General features: G+C 31.9%; 3 protein-coding genes across 3 annotated transcripts in view; 1 reads left to right on the forward strand and 2 right to left on the reverse strand.

The window, feature by feature from the left end:
* The window catches only part of LOC149478101 (tetraspanin-33-like), a 281,232-nt gene that overhangs the window by 44,726 nt on the left and 218,014 nt on the right, over window positions 1-18,492 (reverse strand). The window lies entirely within an intron of this gene.
* Window positions 1-18,492, reverse strand: part of Eip93F (Ecdysone-induced protein 93F) — a 187,083-nt gene that overhangs the window by 31,723 nt on the left and 136,868 nt on the right. Inside the window, exon 3 of the mRNA XM_089709646.1 lies at window positions 9,639-9,985. Coding sequence (XP_089565772.1) covers window positions 9,639-9,985 — 347 coding nt within the window. The remainder of the gene's footprint in view (window positions 1-9,638; window positions 9,986-18,492) is intronic.
* On the forward strand, window positions 10,422-17,310 carry LOC149478103 (uncharacterized). The gene is made up of 4 exons (XM_089709647.1): window positions 10,422-10,446; window positions 16,282-16,504; window positions 16,631-16,692; window positions 16,767-17,310. The coding sequence occupies exons 1-4, from the start codon at window positions 10,422-10,424 to the stop codon at window positions 16,805-16,807; spliced, it is 351 nt and encodes a 116-aa protein (XP_089565773.1). The 3' UTR covers window positions 16,808-17,310.

Here is an 18,492-nt window from a genome sequence, read left to right on the forward strand (position 1 = left end):
CGGATATTAAGTGCATAGGAGTCGCTCGATTTGTTAATTAATTTATTATACTTTTTTCACTCATTAACTCCATGAGCGTTTAAACGACTGAAATGAAAATACAGCGTGGATAGTAACCCCATTTTAATTTATACCAATTAAAGTTTAGTATGATTTTATAAATGCGATATGCTCACTTTTTGTACAATTACAATTTTAATTTGAAGTTATAAAACATACAATTAGAACAGTAAATCATTATATCATGCAATGGTGTTATAACACGAAAATTTAAGATATTACAAAAATGAGAGAATACTGAATTAATTTCATGCATCGTGTAATTTTGCCGTGTAATTACACAGCTCCCTTACTAAAACGATAAAAATGAAATGGCGATAAAATACAATGTTCTCTGATATAATACCCAAAGATAAAATAGAAAAAGTGTTTCAGGATTTTATAGACAATTTGTTGGTTCGTAAAACTTCAAATTACAATGTTGCGTTTGTTGTTATCCCTCTAAGCATTTATTTGTATATATATATTTGAAATGATATAAAATGTGCCTTTCATTCGAGAATAACTCAATGTCCTGTAATAGTAAAATTAAATTTGTAGCTTGAATTCGTAAATAACACCACTGTTAAAATTATCGCAAACATACAAAGAGGCACTCGACTTTAAAAAGAACAATTATACAATATCCACTCTATTCCATTCTCTGTCCAACCACTGCCTACTTTTATACCGTACGCCTACGCTTACTATTTCACAACTAGCGCTAGCAAAAGTCAACTCTATACCTAAAACTACACGGTTCAAAATAAAACGAAACAAAAAGCGAACGCACCCCATCTCTTTCCCGCGTATTAATCAAAATACAACTCTCTACTTTGACGTGGAATCGCAGCAAATGGATAAGGCATTGTTTTGAAAATTGAAACTATGGTTAGCGACCGACCAGCGTAGCGTGGCCTGCGTCAGCCCCCTCGCTACGGGCGGTTGCGCCCGGCGCGCCGGCTTGTATGAGATCGCGGGGGTCAAGCGCGCTGGTCGTTCTTCTTCTTGGTTTAGACAAGGTACCTACATAATTGCAATTGTAAGGGTTTTACAATAAACTGTAATTATGGCCAGACAATGATTAGAAATGTTGATACGGATGCTCTGCCGTTATTAATTATACGAGTAATGCTTCAATATTTTATAATGAACGGTCCTTATTTAGTAAGTGCAATTATAAATGACGAAGCTCTCCATAGTGGCTAGTATACATTGATCCCCCGGGGGCTTTATTGAAGATTCGAGAGCAAATATGTGTTTAAGCTTATCAAACGATTTTACAGCAGCTTTTTCTAAAGAACCTTGGATTTTTTATGATATACATATTTATTTTAGATCTTCATAAGAATTTTATACGTGGAGTCCATGATATATTTGTTACTAAGTATATATATGTATATGAGGTAAATATTATCATTGATTCCACATATACAATTTTCTCTCTTAGCTTTAGCAACACAATTCTAAATCTAATACGAATCGTAAAAATCCATCAAAATTTAGCATTTTAAAAACATTTTTACGAGGCCATTTCTCGCTAATAAATCACTATTAATTAACACAATTTGGCACAATCACATACAATTGTATGCATCACTTTTCAGCTAGCATTTACAGCTCAATACAAGCGAACAGAAAACATGCCCGCAATATTCCATTAAAGGGGCGAATACACTGTACTATAAAAAAACTTCGCATATCTCAATCATGAGAACGCTCTGATGTCATTTTTTTGCTGATTAATCATCAACAGCGTACATTCATCACAATAACACGACAAATGAAAGAACTAAACTTCCGTAATGTTTTTTTTGTTAAATACTCAGTGTGCAGACAACTTTATTCCAACTGTCAATTTTTTTAAAAAGCATGGCTGATGAAAAAAGGTTTTTGCACAAAAAATCTAGTTAGTAGTGGTAGTGGGTTATATTCAATGTGCACAATTCAATTTTAATGTGCACAAACGGTACTAAAATATTACCATAAATCAGAAGTACAAAACATTTTATTATTTTCAACATTCAAAATAGCACTATTGTACTTCTTTCTTCACTTTATTAATCTTGCGTTTAATTCGATCCGAATAAGCGGCTATAATGTTCGATAGCAGTGGTAAGGTAGCAGGCTATATGCTCTCTCTATTTTTTATTATTGGCTTTTAATACCTATCTACTATTTAATAATATATTGTTTTCTTAATAAACACTGAAATAACATTGCTAAATTAATTTATTTTCCATATTATTTTTTCTATGATTTCCATTTTATTTACGCTACGGTACATAAATAATGGTTAATACAATATATAAAAATATGTATTTGTCCGCATTCGATTTATTTTAAAGAAAATTAACATACATTTTTGACACAAAAATATAATTCTTAAACAAGGAAGTCTTAGCAAATATAATTAATAATATTATATTGGCAATTCCTATAAGCACACGTTTTAATATAATTATAGATGTTGCGATTAAATTAATTGTCACGTATATAAAATACTAGCGGTCCGCCCCGGCTTCGCCCGTGGTACATAATATTTACGTTTTCTCTACATATGAACCATCCTCGTACTTCAAGGAATATAATAAAAAAAGAATTATCGAAATCGCTTCAGCTGTTCTCGAGTTATGCGCTTACCAACACATTTTGCGATTCATTTTTATACATAAGAAGAAGATATAATTAAATATTAATTAGTCGTTACCATGACAACAGATTTATTTATGTACATGGCGCAACTGAACTATCGAGTTTCTTTTAAACAAAAATAACTCATTAATTAACTGATACTTTTTAAATTTTACACCATCATACCTCTTGTTATTGTGCTTCTTAAACTGAAAAATATTTTTCTCCTTTCTTCTTCTTTAATTAATGCTGTGAAACTAAGTAGATATAGTATACAATTTAGAATACCATAGAGATTATAGCTTTCCATATAATAACCATAGAGTAGATAATTATTATATACCTAGGTATAAATAGCCTAAAAAGTAGCAAGCCATGTAAATAATAAAAAAAGAGTTTATTTTAATATTATTTAGGTACATAATCGATAAAATAATAATTATTGATAAGAATTCATAAAAATAGGATTTTATATTCCAATATTTTTACTATTCCCTGTCAATTTGGATTATGCAGACAAATAAATATAGGTATTACGAGATATACTAAATAATTTAATTTTGTAAAGGAATGTACACATAATGGGCTAAAATAAGAATGGGGAAGGAAATTTAAGTTTAGATTGTCCTTTCCTCCTCTTATTTTTAACTAGCCGCTCCGCGCGGTTTCACCCCCGTCGCTCCTCTCCTGTTGGTCGTAGCGTGATGGTATATAGCCTATAGCCTTCCTCGATAAATGAGCTATCTAACACCGAAAGAATTTTTCAAATCGGACCAGTAGTTCCCGAGATTAGCGCGTTCAAACAAACAAACAAACAAAATCTTCAGCTTTATAATATTAGTATAGATATACTATACATATTTATTTTATACTAGATTTCCGCCCGCGGCTTCACCCGCGTTTTCAAAGGAAAACCCGCATAGTTCCCGTTCCCGTGGGATTTCCGGGATAAAACCTATCCTATGTGTTAATCCAAGTTACCCTCTATATGTGTGCTAAATTTCATTGTAATCGGTTCAGTAGTTTTTACGTGAAAGAGTAACAAACATCCATACATCCATACTTACAAACTTTCGCCTTTATAATAGTATTAAGATTTTTAGGAGAATTGACACTGCATAACATAACAGCTATTCCTATTGCCCCTTTTAATGATAATAATCTATATGCCTTGTTCCCGGATCTGCCCGGGATATCAATAAATTAAAACTAGTATAGATACTCAGGTAAATTGTAACTTTCATCTGGTGAAGGAATTCTGCAATAGATACTGGACTGTTTACTACCAACGTACCTATTTATATGAAAAAAAGCTTGCTCTACATATAGCAATTTTCCTCTAAATTATAGAATTTTTCTTACGTATTACCTTCTATCATTGCGATTAATTCTTAAGTATTATAATGCATGCAAAAGTACCTAATATTACACCGATATTCAAACTCAAACTCAAACTCAAACATTCATTTATTCAATTAGACTACTATTTAGTAGCACTTTCGAATCGTCATTACATAGTATTTTTAACATTTACCACCGATTCGGAAAGCAGTATCTATGGAGAAGAATCGGCAAGAAACTCCATAGTTGTTCTTTTAAAATAATGTCAATAAATTTACATAATATGTAACTTATATCTAACTACATTATAATTCCAGACCTATATATGCTCTACTTTTAGACTTTGCAATAAATAGAACAGATTATTTCTACTTTAGAAAAACATTGATAACATAAACATTACTCTTAGCTTATTACGGTTTAAGACATTTATTTCTCAAAAAGATTACATTAAGTAATTGAATCACTTACAGAGAAATAATAATATAAATTATAAACATTTTTGCTCGCTTAACGTTGTACGTAGTAAGTAGTTTGTTAACACAAATAGAATACATCCAACAAGAATAACAAAAAAATGGGCGGTAATTTTTATAAACATAATTTCAGACTACCCCAACGACATTCTAAAGATATAGGCTTGTGTTCTAGGTAAAGATATGCTATTTTCATGAGATATAAAATTAGTTTTATTTTTGTTAACACTTTGTTTTTACTAAATATATAATTAAGGATTATTAAGGAATATATTCACCAACCTATCGATATTTTTAAACGTTTTTAATCATTCGAATCTACGTTAAAACTATCGCGTGAAAAGTACCCTTATGACGTAATTGTGTAAAACTTGCCGGCACAATAAATATGATCCAAAAGTCGAGATACCGTCTTATTTATTATGTCCCGCACTTCACACTTGGCATTTTTTATATTTATTTCGACAACCATCTAGCTGGCGTGCATATACGTTAATTGTAAATAATAGGCGAATAAATTTACTCTTTTTTCGCTATATTTAGTTTCTTTACTGTGGAGTAATTATCCGGTGTTGGTTTGTACGTTTTTTTTGTTCCAAAATGGCTGTATATTTACATGTATTTTGTTTTAATTTGAATTTAATACGTATTAAATTATACATGAAAATATGATCAGTGATATAAATAAATAATAATCGATGATATAAATTGTTTCCAAATCTATTGCTTAGTTTGGACGGTGTTAGCCGATTAACTGACAGACGAAAAGTGCGACTTTCTTTTAAAATAGCTACTGTACATTGATGAATGTTCAATTTAGTATTAAATTCTATACTAGTTAATAACATATCATTCTTAAAAAAATCATACAAAACATGTATCGGCCTGTGGACGAACTTCGACAATATTATTTTAAAGACTCTACATTTATTAATCACTAGCTTTCCGCCTGCGGCTTCGCCCGCGTTTTCAAAAAAAAACCCGCATAGTTCCCGTTCCCGTGGGATTTCCGGGATAAAACCTAGCCTATGTCACTCAGAAATGATGTACCTTTCCAACAGTGAAAGAATTTTTCAAATCTGCCAAGTAGTTTCGGAGCCTATTCAATTCATACAAACAAACAAACAAACAAAAAATCAAACCTTTCCTCTTTATAATATTTGTATAGATGTATAGATGTTTTCTTTTGATGACTAGTGTTATTATTTCAACCACCATTACTTTGAAAATAATTTGATTGTTTCATTAATTGTAAATAGAAAATCTTTATCATAGATAATATAATATTTATTTTTTACATAGATATCTATTATATTTAAGAAACAGTTTTGAAGCCACAGATTTCCCTTTATATTACTATTTTAATATTAATCCTACTCCATAGATATACTTTATTGGAAATATTTTAATTAGAACTTTCATAACACTAGAAAAAACACCTCAATTTGACTGACGTATAGATCAATTGTTCATACGTTGGACCAATTGTTTTTATTCAAAACTAGCGGTCCGCCCCGGCTTCGCCCGTGGTACATGTTTACGTTTTCTCTACATAAGAACCATCCTCGTACTTCAAGGAATATAATAAAAAAAGAATTATCGAAATCGGTTCAGCCGTTCTCGAGTTATGCGCTTACCAACACATTTTGCGATTCATTTTTATATATAAAGATAACTCACTCTTTTGTACTATGGGAACTAACAATACTTGTGAAAGATAAATGCAGTAATTAATGCAGTTTTTGTGAAAATAAAGCTAATTTAAGACTTAGTTTGTAAGAAAACATGAGTTTTGGTTGTTGGATTGTTTAATTGGCGGAAAAGTATTGTTTTTAAATTTTAAATTGTGAAATTTCGTTTTGTTAGAGGCAATTCAGAATTAAAAAGAGCAAAAATATTATTTACAACTTTATTAAGTTGGTATTAAATCGCTTATAAGTCCGTTAAATTACACATTAGATATTATTATCCATACTAATATTATAAATGCGAAAGTAACTCTGTCTGTCTGTCTGTTACTCAATCACGCCTAAACTACTGAACCAATTTGCATGAAATTTGGTATGGAGATATTTTGATACCCGAGAAAGGACATAGGCTACTTTTTATTATACGAAATATGTACCACGGGCGAAGCCGGGGTGGACCTCTAGTTTGCTATAAAACTAATATTGCAAGTACCTACCTATATGGGATACATTTCTAAGTTAATCAATCGAGTAATAATAGTAGGTAATATTATTTCTTTTTTTTTTGGTGTGATATATATTACTATTTAAACTCGAATCGAACATTTTTGTATGTTTTTCTTAAGAATTTCGGTAAATTAATAATAAATAAATTCTCAAGTAAATAACTAACATAGAAGACAGATTATGATTAGAAAATTTAGCACCTCTTTACCACATTCATACATCATTAATTATCATTTTAACTGATAGATAAACCATAGAACACATATATCTATATCATCATCAGCCCATATATGTTCCCACTGCTGGGACACGGGCCTCCTATGAGGGTACAGGCCATAATCCACCACGCTGGCCAAGTGCGGGTTGGCGGATGACACATATCGTCGAACTTTTGATTCTTCGACATGTCGGTTTCCTCACGATGTTTCTATATGCTACGAACTAAATAAGCTTTTATCTACCTATAATTAAATCTCTATATCCTATCAATGTGCTAACAGCCATAATAACATACATGACCTTTTCTAAGTTATTGTTTCAACATTGTTAGATGATCGAATCATTTGCAATGATTTAACATGATCAAAGGCCAAGGTTGCAGTTTTGATTCATCTGTTATTAGATATAGATAAGTAATCAATTTATTTCGCGGTAAAGTGAGTAATAACCTTCTGGATTTTGTGAGAAGATATCTACGTAGATATTAGAAAAATACCTTTATACTTAGTCATACAATTCACTCAAATTGATGCTCATAATAGAATGTCCCTAAAAGGGACAACAAATATGGACTGATGATGACCCGTATCACATAATGAGAAGGTATTTAGATATTATTTTTTATATATAACTAGGACTATAATTTAATGTCTATAATATATGCTGCTAAATAAAACCTGTAAAAAAGCTCCTACAAAAGTTATTTTTTATTATTATTTTATTTGATTGACAGGTACTTCAAAAGAAAACAAAACAGGTACATAGGCATGCTGCTTTGGATATATGCATCCAATGTTACATTATAAGCAGCTACGAAAGTATAATAGGTGCAAACAAAATACTCTTTGAATGACAACTCTACATAACCAACATGAACTCACTGCGCTATCAAAATCACAATAATTAATGAAAAAAGGCTATCAAAACATTTCAAAATGGCCGCCATGGCACACGTGTATTACGCAACATTTTTGTCTCTGCCCATTTCAGGTGCGTTGTGTAGAAGCTAATTTTTTTTCATTCTTTCCCGCGCTTTTGTTTCGAAAATATTTTTCTCAATTCCCTACCTACATGTTAACTACACATGCCCCCGGCATTCCTCGTTAAAAACATTATCCAATGAAAAACATTCGAACAATAGCATGTTTAGAAGAGAAATAGAAAAAAAGAAAATTAATACTTGTTGCTTATTATTCTAAAACTAAAACAATGAACGAATTGTGCGCGGACTTTTGTTAAATAATTTCATCAAGTTACACATTAGAATGCGAGGGAATGCATGTTTTATGGAGAAAATTCATTGTTCTTCCTATTATTTTAATAAGGATTACTTAATATTGTTTTATCTTATTTTACAGTATGTAGTTTGAAGCCCTTTGTTATAATTTATGATTATATTAAATCATTCAATCGAATCTACATTTCCTTTCTAAAAAAGTTATATACCTACATTTATGGGAAAAACTAAGAAAAACAAAATAACAAAACGATAAGGTATGTAATATGTATTAATATCATACATTTAGCATATAAATATCGGTATTTGCTGACTAAAAATGATTGACTACATCAACAGCAACGTTCAGCCCAAACGATAGAGATTATTTCAAAACATTTGAAACTTCAAATTTTACACCAGTTTTCTTTTACTATGTAAATGAGCACATAGATAAATTTTTTAAATAAATATTAAAGCTCTTATTAACGAACTTCATACAAACGTATATATATATCTATTTACCTGAGACACGTGTACCTTTTCCAAAGTGAACTTAAAACTAATTTATCATCGAAATGTAACGTATATTTAAAAGTACCTATATTCTTGATCATTAAAAAACTCTGACCGCAATAAATTCGTATTGGTAATTTCAAATTCATATTGAGGTCAACACCAAATAAATATAAATATTTTTCTTTATACAGTTATAAGTTAAAATGCGTTTCAATAATTTAATGGTTGACATGAAATTTTTTGAACTATGCAGATAACTATGTTATTTATATATATTATTTTAGCTAATAAGTAGCATTTCATGTAGTGTAACACGTGATTCAGATATATCATTTCTTACTTATCTATACCGATTTAAGTAATTTTGGTTAATAATTGTTATCTTACAGAACATTGTTTTCGTTGGTATCCGGAAAATTTGCTGAAAATGCTTACACATAGGAAAATTGTGCATTTCTTTGTCAGCTTTACCTGTTTTTTTAACCCACGGGTAGCATTTTCTTAATTAGATGCTGCTTCGCATAACTACAGTTGATTTTTAGACAGTTCCTTCAGCATCCCTTACCTCTTCCATCTACACATTAAAATAGAGCATACCTCCTTCGAAAGTCGGTAACAGCTTCACAAATGTCATAGACTTAATATGAGTGCTCATGGGCGGTGGTTACCTCATAAGGTGCATCTGCTCAGTTACCCGCGCTCTTATAAAAAAAATGCCAAAAAGCGCGGCGAAAAGAACGTTACTATTATTAATCTATACTAATATTATAAAGCTGATGAGTTTGTCTCAGGTTAACGCGCTAATCTCAGGAACTAATGGTCCGATTTGAAAAATTCTTTCTGTGATAGATAGCCCATTCATCCAGGTAGGCTATAGGCTATATATATCATCCGCTAAGACCAACAGGAGCGGAGCCATGCGGGTGAAACCGCGAAGCGCAGCTAGTTAAAAAAAAGTGCCAAAAAAAAAAGTTACAATTTTTAATCTATGATACTTACCGTCGCGCCCCCCGCCCTAGGCTCCGCCGCCTCACCCCGCTCGCCGTCCACGCAAAAGTAGCACTTGTCCGCCGGCTTCCAATCCGCTGGCTCCGGCTCCACCTTCGGAGCAGCAGCGGGCCGCTTGATCAGACTCTCCAGGATGGAATTCCTGCCGACCTCCTCTGTCTCCTCCGCCTCGTTGATCTGCTGTATCGTTTTTATCTTGAGCGCGGGAGGGTGGTCGGTGGCAGGCATGGATTCGTCGTCGCTTGACTGATCGCCCTCTATTCGTTTTGGTATCAATGCATCTTGATACAATTTCCATTTTCTTCGACCCATCAACTCCTCCGCCACCCGTTCTAGACCTGGAATTCAACACAGAAATCTTTAAAATACATCAAATTAAAATGTTATAATGTGCTGTATATATTCACCTTAGAAATATAGAAAAACATGGAAAATAAAAAGTTAATAGAACTTAGAAAAAGCTGATGACAAGTTCTTATATGCATGATTCATGAACGTTTTCATGGAAATCATATAACATAAACAAAGAAGCTTTTCAATAGGAATAATCAATGCAACGTTAAACAAAAAAAAAGTAGGTATGTAAATACCTATATACCTAACTATATAAAATTTTCAAGCCAAAAATAACAAATAGACCACCTAATAAATTCAACAAATTACAACAGAACATACATTAAAACTTTCTATCCATAAACGTCAACAGACTGGCTATCTATAAAGTTGTTTTCATCGATTATTAATTATCTGTATTTATTGGCGGCAATTGTCAAAATGACAGATCTGGTCGAACGTATACGTGTGTGTATGACGTATGTGTATGTGCATGTGCATGTGTATGTGTAGGTTTGTATGTGTGGGTGTGAGATAGTGAGGCGACGGTCAAGGCTTAAATTACGATAATTCTAAAGAGATATCGATGTCTGGGAAATGATTGATCGCGTTATACGACAGTTTGTATAAAATATAACATTTAAAATCGATAGTCGGACTCTCAATACATCATATCCGAATCATTTGACAGCTGTGTACAATTTATAAATCGAATTTCGATATAGAGTGTCTTGGACATAACAAAATATAAATAAGATATTTAAAACAGAGTCACTTGCCTTTTAAATCAAACAACAGAAAGATAACCAAATCCCTTAATCTTATTATTAACATCAATAACAAAACATAAAGGTAATACAATATTTTTATATGTCAGTATAATTTAAAACATCCTCTCTGTCTCTAATTTCAGAAACTGTAAAAAAAGTTTTACTATAATTCAACATCTACATGCACGTAAATTTAGTTTATTGTATAGGTTCCTACTTCACATTATATGACACCCTGTTTACAGAAGCGGCTCGTGACAAAATTTTATGGGTGTTCACTTGAAATAAAACACTGAAAATACATGGTGTAAAGCAGTACATTTTTCAAAAAAATTACTTATAAAGGAAATACATACGTCTTTCTTTTTGGTGTGCAAAAATATCTATAACTTAAAGCGACAAGACATTCGTAAAGCACTAGCTTTACGAATGTCTGTTGTTGCAAACAGGCTGTTTATGTAATACTAAACATTTTTATGATCATTTAGAGCTTATGGAAGTCATTTCTACTCAACTTTCATAAAACGATTCGAATTAATTGTTTTAATTGCGGTCATAATTCTTAGTTTCATTTGTATTACTAGATTTCCGCCCGCGGCTTCGCCCGCGTTTGCAAAGGAAAACCCGCATACTTCCCGTTCCCGTGGGATTTCCGGGATAAAAACTATCCTATGTGTTAATCCAAGTTACCCTCTATATGTGTGCTAAATTTCATTGTAATCGGTTCAGTAGTTTTTACGTGAAAGAGTAACAAACATCCATACATCCATACATCCTTACAAACTTTCGCCTTTATAATATATAATATTTCGATAAAATCACGTATTGCCAACATTTTTTGTCAATTTTCCTACACAAATTTTGTCAATGTACATAATAAAAGTAAATGAGTATCTAAAGAAAGCTTAAAAAAAAAGGAATTACCTAACGGATATACTATTTCCGTAATAGATGAAATGAGCAACAAAGCTTCAATGAGCTTTTAAAAGTGAATCGCCCAAATGATACAATTTTGATGAATAACAATAAAGCCAAACTAATGACCTTTTTATTTTATGCTCCTGATTATATACATGTTATTTTGATGGATGATTATCAAAAATATATTCAATAAACGCGTGGGTAGCCTTTTATTAAAACCAGCTTGACCAATATCCCTTTTTTTGCCCTACGCAACTACACAGTAATTCTAACCCCTAACATTTTACCATAATCACATTCAGATAACTGTCTACAACATAAAATTAATAGTTAATAATCGCATAGAAACAGGTAGCAGGTGATATGATGATTGCAGATCAATTACTGGGCATTCTGGGTTGTTTCCGCTAAATGTCATCAGAGCCATCTAGCGGCGCAAAAACAAACATCTGCTGTGAACCTGTAGGTTTGCATTTTGCAACTCCTGTAGTTACTATTATAGTGGGAATTAGTGTATAGAAAGTTTTAGTGTATTATTATAATTGTTTTGTTTGTTTTAAGTTTCAAGATAAAAAAAATAATTTGGAAAATCCAAAAGTGCACGCCTCATAATTTTTTTTTAATAAATATTTATTAATTATTATTTTTGTTTATTTAATAACAATTAAACCACATCGAATCAGACCCTGAAAAATGAAAGGGTTCTATTCCTGAGCATACTCAAGCGTAAGAGAAAAAAAAAGACTCGATTAGTAAAGTATTTCGGTCGCTATCGTGTTAACAAGAAAAAGGATCCGCGCACATACAGACACACGGACGTCCAAGACAGAACTTTTTTAAACTGTTTTTTAACTAGTTTAAATAACAAAAATGACATCAAAAATATCATGAACGTTAAAAATAGTGTTTTTTCTTAATATGTGTGTGTACGTATTATCTTACAAGTGCAATGTATGATACATAAAGACATTTTAAGTTTGAAAAATCAGATGTTTTGCGCGAAGTGACAGTAGTACCCACCTCAACGCTTCGCTTATGAGGCGTGCAAAAAAACAGAGAAAAAATGCTTAAATAAAGAGATGCTTATAAATTTTGCGATTGAATAGGTTGTTTATCTATTTAAGACGTACGAAGGACGCATTGACGAATGCTACAAAAAGGAAACAGTTAGCTGCCTACTTACTAGAAAGTAAAAGTTAATTAAAGTTAAAAATTAAAACAATTTTTTATGAAGCAAATCATAATATATGTACCTAAGTACTTATAAATCGTGGGATAGGATCGATTAGAAAAATTAGGTAATCACATTTAATTTTTAATGCTCGTTATTGTTTCTAACGAAAAACCTTTCATTCAATTTTTACATTGAATTTCATCATAATTAAGTCATCCGGTGAAAGCGCAAGACACAAGTTTTCTTCCACGTTTTTATTCAAAGATATTAGAAATTAATAGAATTTTATATTAGAAACGATTTTACTTCGAAGAGAGACAATTCCATTAAATTACTATACCTACGTATATCACTTTTTTCGTCTTTGAGTAGGTAATAATTATTTAACACTAGCAAAACTAGTGAATGATTTTGGATAAACTATAAACACCTTAACTGGTGTTCAAATCGGACCAGCCGTTTCGGAGATTTGTTGAAACTCGAAACAGACTATAATTATAATAATAATATTTTTTAAGAGCTATGATTCCTATAGTATTATTATTAAAAAGCTACTTTTGAAAACAGTGCTTAGCGTATAACTTCATTCGGATTTTTCCTACCATTAGGTATATACCGTATATACCTTCTCATAATTTACATGATAAAAAATATCTAAAAAATTTATAAAATTGAAGCACATTTTCAGCACGATCATTTTCAACGCGTAAAGGCGCGCTAAAGTAGGTCTTTTAATTAGTCTTTTGTCTCGAATTAGTTCTAAACCCTAAACAATATAATATGTTAAACAACAACATATATATAACAACAACAATATATTATGTTAAGTATGAACAAGCAAAGACTTTAAGCCCATAAAGGTTTTATCTCCTGAGGGAATATCGAAAAAAATGTGTGCATGTACCTACTAGTGTACACACGTAAGAAGTGAAACTTCTTTATGACCTTATTTTTCAAAAAACAATTTACTATAATATTGCAACTTTACTGAAATACGTCGAATCACGCGTGGTAGGGATAAGAAAAAGCTGGCGCGTAACGGAAAAATGTCACGCGTAACGAAAAAATGTTACACTAAATTTTTTTTCCACCCCCGATAAAGAAGTTTCGCTTCAATTAATATTAATTTCCGCTCTCAATTAAATCTTAGATTATCGAGACCGGTCTTGAGTCTAAAATACTCAATGATTAATATAATATATTAATTATATTTCTAATCTTATTATAAACTAGCTTCCGCCCGCGACTCCGTCCGCGCGGATGTCGGTCTTCGCGTGGATGGTTTATTTCTCCATTTTGAGTAACTCTGACAATGACATCTTATAAATATCTATTGGACCCAAATACGGCTAGGCCTATAATAATACGCAACGTGTGTTTGCGGTTCTACAGAACAACGTCTATGGATAAAACTGAAAAATTAAGATTAATTGTTTTTTACGTATTTTTCCAGGATAAAAAGTATCCTATTTTACGCCCAGGATAATAAGGTATATTTATACCAAGTTTCATCGAAATCGAACCGTTAGTTTTTACGTGATGCCTGAACATATAGACAGACAGACAGACAGACAGACAAAAATTTTTTTAATCACATATTTGGGTTTGGTATCGATCCAGTAACACCCCCTGCTATTTATTTTTTCAATATTTTCAATGTACAGAATTGACCCTTCTACAGATTTATTATATGTATAGATGTATTACTATCTTTAATCGGAAGTATTAATAACACTTTTGAAACCTAATTAAGTTGTTTCCTTTGTATAATTTATGTCTTTAATGAACTCTATATACGAGTATCATAAGTAAATATCTATAATCATATACCTAAAGTTATATTTGTACATATTAAAAACCTTTAAAATACCCATTTTGTGTGTGTGTGTGTGTGTGTATTTCGTAACTTCTTATGAGTAAGGTTGGGTCGCCTAAGATCGGATGTGACATAAGATCGGATGCATGGAATAACTCGCAAACTAGGCAATATTCTCTACTGCTACCAACACTACTAGATCCGCCATTTTGTTCTGCCCCTCTCTTCACTCTGCGGCCGGCCAGCGACCAGACGGGACGTGTACACAGGTGATTCAGCAGAAAAGGTGTATTTTGTGGCGAAAATCGTCGATCCGATCTTACCTACAAAATTTTGATGGCTCATTGTGGAGAGTACTTTCATTGAAATAATGTAATTAATTATTTTGGGGCAGAATTAGCGAATCCTCTTTCCATCTGTATACTTTGATTACGCCTAGGACGTTCACAACCCAAGATCCGATCTTCCCTCCCAATGCCGAAGATCGGACCGAAGTTTAGCTCTTGACTGCGCCTTATGCAATAATGCGCAATAATTATTAACTTTTAATATATTTAACTATCCAATGACGCTATGACTATCAGACCTTAGGTACATTTTCATTATTTAGTCCTAGAACACGGAGGATAAAAGTTTGAGAAACTTAATTAGGATGAGGAGGGAAGACCGGACTAAAAAAACGCAATAAAAAAAAAAACTTCTTTGTCAAATTTTTTGAGGAATTTCCTGACTCAATCATTGATGCTCAATGTATGGACGTAAGTCCGGATGTTTTCCTAATGTTAACATTATTATTAAACGCATAGAAGTGAAGATACTACATAGTCCGATCTTCGGCCGAACTGTTATTTTCTTCACTATGGTAAGTCGAAAAAAGTCTGCTTTTTAGGCTCTAAATTTGCTTAGATAGATAGCATCTACGCAAACCAAAAAATTAGGGGTTAAACAATATTTTTTTGTCATCAATTTACAGTTGACCGAAACAGAAAAACGACATCGAATCATGAGAAATAAAATAAAAAATACAGTACGTATAAAATTTTCGGCATATGCGTCCGATCTTAGGCGACCCAACCTTATAAAGCAACTTTTTATGAATTTAATCTTATTATTAAAGTTTAAGCCCTTTAACTATAAAAATCCTCAAGATCAATAGGTAGAGTCATCTCGGAGTTAAGAAACTAAAAATAACATTTACACGAGCACTTCGTTGTTTTTATGTTTGTGAAATTGTTTGTTATAACTCAAAAACTACGCACATATATTTAAGGTGATGAATTAATTTTTCTAACATTTACGGCCCTTTTTAAACCTTCGTAATTTTTATATTATTAAAGTTGTCGTGATGAAAATTCTTGACAAGAAAGTTCAATAGTAACACAATACGTCTACCGTTTTAGAAACATGATTCCATGATATTTTCTCGATAGAAAAAAAATACAAAGTTCTCATTGTTATTTTTTTTTAATCTCTGGCATCTTCAAAATAACAAACGTAAAGTTACGACTTTTTGGATATTAACTATAAAATATACAACCTATACGTCTACCGTGTTAGAATTTTGAAATATGCGATGGTTTTGAAATAAACAAGAAATACTTGAAATTAGCGCCTGACCAGCCAATATAGCGAGAGCCGCCCTGTACCTTCCTACCCCGATCGCTGCACGAGTCATTCCCGCTACGGCCGTCACACGGGGAACTTGTGTCGCTTGCGCAATCGTAAAAAAGGGTGACAACACGATAAGACAAAATGAGACAAATGGGGACAATAAAGAAAATAAGAAGAAGAAACATAAAGGTTGGAGGAAAAAGAATGCTTACAATTGGAACAAATTAATGAAGTAAGTTGGTTTTATTTTAAATTTGATGATAATTGTATTATAGACGATGTTTGATATGTACCCCTGTTTTAAGTACATAACGAATGTGTAAGATTTTTTCATTTATAGCATAAATAATCTTTTCAGAAATTCGGAATCCAGAAGGAAAATAAACCCACTGATTGTTCACAATGTGAACCCACTCCTTCGTAAGTACCTTTATTCAGTCAAAAATGTATGTTATCAACGCTCTACTGGTTTTATCGCATGATTCCATTTTTAGCAAAAAGCAACAAAGTGCAAAGAAATAAAAAATCATGGTGAACTTAGTGGAAGTATGGTGGACGTAATATGGAATTATGGAACAGGAGCTCGTTGGAGTAGTATTATATTTTAAAAAAATACGAAAAAATTTCAAGAATTTCTTAGTAGGTCGTAGATAAGTATGTTGTATAAAGAATTTGATGTTGATATTTATTTCATTTATACTTACTACACCTGTGCGGGAAATTGCTTAGTACTAAAACCGGTTTATATTCATATTTACATAGTAATGTGAGTTTTCATTTCGAAAAATTTTGTGTAAGTATATTAAATTGAGTTCCTGGGTGATCTGGAAACACAATTGGGCCCGGAGGATGGCGCTGCAGTCACTCCTCCTAATCACATGAACCGATTTGGATGAATATTGGTGTGCACATTTCATTGTTGTGGGATGATTGGTTGATTCGTTTTCACATTAGCTAATATTATGTATTTTTGTTGTTAGAAAGTAAACTTAATTTAATGTTTATAATACATTATTATTGGTATAAATAAGCCAGTGTTCGTCTCACATTGCTGTACCTGCCTACCTATCCTACCAGGGCCTAACTTTGTTCTGGCTACTTTATTTTGATTATTTGTAATGAATAATTACAATTATAATAGAGTGCAAAAAATAAATACATGCGTCAATATATTTTGTGTTTTTTTTAAACAATTTTTTTATTTAAAAAAATATCATTCCGACCGCGGCTTTGCCCGCGTGGAATTAGGTTATATCGTGAATCCTGTTTTATCCCACAGAAGTGTTCAGTTCGGATAAAAAGTATCCTATGTGTAAATCCAGGCAATTAGCTATATTTTATCAAAATTGGTAATGTAGTCTTGACGTGATTAAGTAACAACTAACAAAAAAATATACAAATTAACATCCAAAGTTTCGCATCAGTTTTACTGTATTAGCGATATCTTCCACTCTTGACTTTGACTGAGAAGAATTAGGGTTTATAACTTCTTTCAGAAATAGTACCTTTCATTTCTGGGCATGATGTAATATCTACGTCAGCATCAAATTCTATCTAAATCAATTCAGTAGTCCGCGTAATTAGGTACCATTTCATTTTTTCAGAGTAACAATATTTTTTGTTATTTTAAAGATTATTTATAACCTGTATTATTTTGTAATAAAGTAAACATTACGAAATGATAATAATTAATAATTATTAATAATGTCTAAGTAGTTGTAAAAAAGAAGATAATTTTGTGTTTATAAGCAAGAAAATAAAACCAATAAATCAACAATTAAATATATGTATAACAATATTATAACTGTATGACGACTCCATACATGTTTGTCCCGAGTCGGCCAGCGGCAGCGCGGCGAGTATGCAAGAATGACTTCGCGCACACCCGCGTTCGCGATAGCGAGCTATTAGACTCCGCCCGCCAAGCAGTGGATTTTTTTTTGTGTATCGTCTTAATGATATAATTATTATTTTTTTTACTAGGTAGCTTCATTATTTCTTTCTTCATGTCTTAGTTAAACATATATAAGGGCCGATTTTTCAATGCTTGGATAAAACTTATTCGTCCAATAAAGTATTACACGATAATATTAAAATGTCACGTAAACTGTCAAATACGGGCAATTAGAATACGTTTTTAAAATGGTAGTTTTATACATCATTCGACGAAATAGGTACCTACCTAAGTTTTAACCAAGGATTGAAAAATCAGCCCTAACT

Source organism: Colias philodice, chromosome 23 (assembly GCF_061535455.1).
Source record: "Colias philodice isolate Cphi_HAF_F1 chromosome 23, ilColPhil1 Martin Lab GWU primary, whole genome shotgun sequence".
Classification (NCBI taxonomy): domain Eukaryota; kingdom Metazoa; phylum Arthropoda; class Insecta; order Lepidoptera; family Pieridae; genus Colias; species Colias philodice.